The following is a 4,214-nucleotide window of genomic DNA, read 5'->3' as shown; positions in this document are numbered from 1 at the left end:
TGCAAGCTATCCTATACTCAGGAACAAGTGGTGCTTATAAATCAAACAGTTCTACAACTATACAAGTAATGCATACAAAAACAATTTCAAAGTAGTTTTTGAATCAAAGATATAAATACCTGAGTTGGAGGCTTTAGCACAATTGACTTTCCAGCAATGACCGCATGACCACTTTTCAAAACAGCAATGAGCACGGGATCAAGAATGGCTAAAATCACTCCTAATGGAATCTGAAAATAGTATGGCAGCATAATTTAGTGTTTAGCAAATTAAAAAAAAAAAGGCTAAATGACATTATAAATAATATTTTAAATTCCACCAATATAACTTTTAAGCCACTTTATTTTTAGAATCTGTTTTGATCTCTCAAGACCTACCCTATCATTTTGTTAGACAGTTAAAACTAAGCCATGGAAATAGATTTAAAAAAACCACCCTTTGAGAGGCTAAAAGAAGATAAAACTATAATTAACTAGATTTTTGGGGCAATCATCCAGTATCCCCTAGCAAAAACGTCAGAGACAAATCACTCGAGGATTTTGAGATTCTGTTAGAAAACATAATAGGTTGTAGGATTGAACATAAATAACTGAAGGACCGAACAGAAATGTGGTAGAACGAAACTAGCAACCACACACATACAAAGATGGAGCAAAATTTGATTTGTTGTATTTCAGTTATGCATCATATTTAAAGTGTTACAATGAGAGTTTAAATACAAAAACTATAAAAGTTTCTTAATGGGCAGAGCAGAAAGCAATCAATTGGCTGCCAAGGCTACAAGCAATTTGATTGTATCATGTCTTGCAATTAGAGCAAATTTATACAAAAAAATTAACACCATGTTGCTAAAATTAACCTTTTACCACCAATCTAACTTTTTTTCTAATTAAATAATGGAAGCAACAAACATGGCATACAGATCCATCAACCAGTATGTGCTAGCAAATGCACCTTGCTCGGTCGAAATTCTAGTGGATAAAGGCTTAAGTGGCTCTAACCATCTAGCGGGAAATCAAGTATCTCATCATGTAGCAGTGTTGTTCTTTGGAGGACCAGATGATAGAGAGGCATTGTGCTATGGATGGAGAATGGTGGAACATCACGGGATTAGCCTTACCATAATGCGTTTTGTCCAAAGTGATCAAGTACAAGTAGAGCCATTGAGGCAACAACATGGTGGTATTGATTTGGAAGAACCAAGGGTGCTGACAGTGCAAACAGATAGGGATATTCAGAAGCAGCATGATGAGAAGCTTATACATGAGTTTAGGATGAGGTGTGGGGATGATGATGCGGTTGATTATGTTGAGAAGGTGGTCAGCAATGGTGAGGACACAGTGACAACAATAAGAACAATGGATGACATTCATGACCTTTTCATAGTTGGGAGAGGTCAAGGGGTGATATCACCACTCACTGCAGGACTCACTGATTGGAGTGAGTGTCCTGAGACAGGGGCAATTGGGGATATGCTAGCATCTTCAGATTTTGCAGCCACTACTTCAGTGTTGGTGGTGCAACAATATGTTGGGGATGGTTCACAATATGAAGGATTAGAAACACCATATGGTGAAGAATCCACACCACTACCACCAGGACATAAAATGTTCACTTCAGAACACTAGATAATTTTAATTAAACCTGCTTCTTGCTTGTTGTGTCATAATAACAGAGTACAGAAGATTTCTTTTCTTTTCTTTTTGTCTATGTACCATGTTGCAAAAATTCTAACAAGAATTCCCCATAAATGTTGTGCAAGACACCACCACAGGCAACACAACATTCCCCATAAATCTACATGATGTCCACTCTATGACATATTGGTTCTCATAATGAAAGGCCAATGCATAAGTCTGATGATGAAGTTTCTTTTGGCTCTGAAATAATCAATTTTAACCAACCAGAATGTATTGATCTGCTGGAAATACATGGTTCACATTATGGAGAAAGAGACATATATAGATAACATAAATTAATTAGCTTTTCATCCCACAAGGGTTTTTCGATCAAACTGATTTCATTAGTGAAGATGGAGTTTAAGTAATTAACAAAGTGGTCTAGGGGGGTTACTTTCTGGATATATGTGGCTTTGCACAACTATATAAGGTCCCAATTGAGTATGAAATTAATCTCTCTTTCCAAAAAGCATCTGAATATCTCTGTCTACCTAGTTAGCTGGATGTATAGACTAGAGTACAGAATGACTTGTGTTTATGATGCAGGCTAACAATGACTTGTTTCTCCTATATCAATGGTCATTGGACTTATTCCAATTATTTATGTTGACTTCAAATGCTTATTACTAATTAGTACTTTTCTTTGCAACTTCTGGTTATGAAAATAATCAGACTGAAAAACTATTGCCTAACTAGCTAGCTAGTAATTAAAATAAGGAGTGCCCTCTTTAAATTAAGTTCCATCTATTTATATATACTAAGATAAGCCGAAAAGTTTGGCATGCTATTAGAGGGTCATTACAGTAACAATAATTTAATTCTAGCTAATTTGCTAAAGTACCAGCAAAATGTATCCTACAGTAGATGAACATGAAGAGGTATATGCAGCTCATCATAGACATCCAGGGTATGTTCTACCAGTTGTGGTGCCACCAAATTATGGCCCTCCTCAAATTCCATCCTATGCTCCTCCATACATCAACAACAGTGTTAGTGTAAGGGGTCCTGTGATTAGGACACAACGATGGTCAACTGGTTTGTGCCGTAGTACTGATGATCCTGGAAACTGTAAGAACCCATGAATTATGTGATCTCATCTCTAAACAAAACTTAGATATAGTTCTACAAGCACTTTGATCCAGTTCTCCAATCAGAATTGGAATTTCATCTCAAATACAAACATTTATTTTGCAGATTACCAAGATGAAACTCCAATTTTGATTAGAGATAAACACTAAAAACACCTATAGAATTGTATTTAAGTTTTGTCCTTCTTCATTCTCAATAGTATAAACATCAAGCAACTGAGATATACTACGGTTGTTTATTTTCTAAGGTTTGGTCACTTGCTTCTACCCCTGTGTTACATTTGGATTGATAGCTGAGATAGTAGATAAAGGCAATACAAGTAAGTTTTCAATTTTTATTAAACACTGCATATATGAGTACAATATATACTTCATAACGGTTATGCTTGCTTTTTTTTTAGGGGAACGATTATATGTTATATCTAATTATCTATTGCAATTTTTTCTTGTCTTTTTGTTTCATATATGCAGCTTGCACTTGTGCTGGGGCTATTTATGGGACCCTACTAGCTCTGAGTGGGCTTGCATGCTTGTGTTCTTACTATTATAGGTCCAAATTGAGGGTACAATATGACTTACCAGAGGCTCCATGTATGGACTGTTTAGTTCATTTTTGCTGTGAAACATGTGCTCTATGTCAGGAGTATAGGGAGCTTAAAAACCATGGATTTGACTTGAGCATAGGTAATGCAGTACAAAAATGTCTTGAGATATTTTAGGGTATAACAAGATTCCTTTTCAACCCCCATTTGATTGTTTTCTTCTTCTTTCATTTAAAGTGCATCCTTCGCATCAATTTGAATTTAAATAATCAAGGAGGCAAATTTAATTCTATAACTACAATCTTATAGACAGATTACAAAAGTTTGAGTTGTCTTTTGATTACTTAGTCAAACAAATACAGGAATTTATGTAACAGAGAATGGTATTGGGCCTGCAATTGATTATTTCTTATTTACTTTCCAAATTATTCAATAAAAACTACTTTCATGGCATTGCTGAAGATGCTGTTGCAAGCTATCCTATACTCAGGAACAAGTGGTGCTTATAAATCAAACACTTCTACAACTATACAGGTAATGCATACAAAAACAATTTGAAAGTACTTTTCGAATCAAAGATATAAATACCTGAGTTGGAGGCTTCAGCACAATTGACTTTCCAGCAATGACCACAGGACCACTTCTCCAAACAGCAATGAGCACAGGATCAAGAATGCCTAAAATCAATCTTGATGGAATCTGAAAATAGTATGGCAGCACAATTTAGTGTTTAGAAAATTAAAAAAAGGCTAAATGACATTATAAATAATATTCTAAAATCCACCAATATAAATTTTAAGCCACTTTATTTTTAGAATCTATTTTGATCTCTCTAGACCTACCCTATCGTTTTGTTAGATAGCTAAAACTAAGTCATGGAAACAGATTATAAAAAACCACCCTTA

General features: G+C 35.0%; 1 protein-coding gene across 1 annotated transcript; it reads left to right on the top strand.

Annotated features, from left to right (window-relative positions):
- Nucleotides 1-2,497: 2,497 nt before the first annotated feature.
- Nucleotides 2,498-3,486, top strand: LOC100806587 (protein PLANT CADMIUM RESISTANCE 3). The gene is made up of 3 exons (XM_003518019.4): nucleotides 2,498-2,747; nucleotides 3,016-3,087; nucleotides 3,239-3,486. The coding sequence occupies exons 1-3, from the start codon at nucleotides 2,528-2,530 to the stop codon at nucleotides 3,484-3,486; spliced, it is 540 nt and encodes a 179-aa protein (XP_003518067.1). The 5' UTR covers nucleotides 2,498-2,527.
- Nucleotides 3,487-4,214: the final 728 nt, after the last annotated feature.

The sequence above is a fragment of the Glycine max genome, chromosome 2 (assembly GCF_000004515.6).
Source record: "Glycine max cultivar Williams 82 chromosome 2, Glycine_max_v4.0, whole genome shotgun sequence".
Lineage (NCBI taxonomy): Eukaryota > Viridiplantae > Streptophyta > Magnoliopsida > Fabales > Fabaceae > Glycine > Glycine max.
The sequence above is the reverse complement of the archived record's forward strand: the minus strand, read 5'-3'. Positions and strand labels throughout refer to the sequence as shown.

Coding starts and splice junctions, on each gene's coding strand:
- LOC100806587 (XM_003518019.4), top strand. CDS start 2,528: ATGTATCCTACAGTAGATGAACATGAAGAGGTATATGCAGCTCATCAT. Junction 2,748..3,015: donor TACTGATGATCCTGGAAACT/GTAAGAACCCAT, acceptor TTATTTTCTAAG/GTTTGGTCACTTGCTTCTAC. Junction 3,088..3,238: donor AGTAGATAAAGGCAATACAA/GTAAGTTTTCAA, acceptor TCATATATGCAG/CTTGCACTTGTGCTGGGGCT.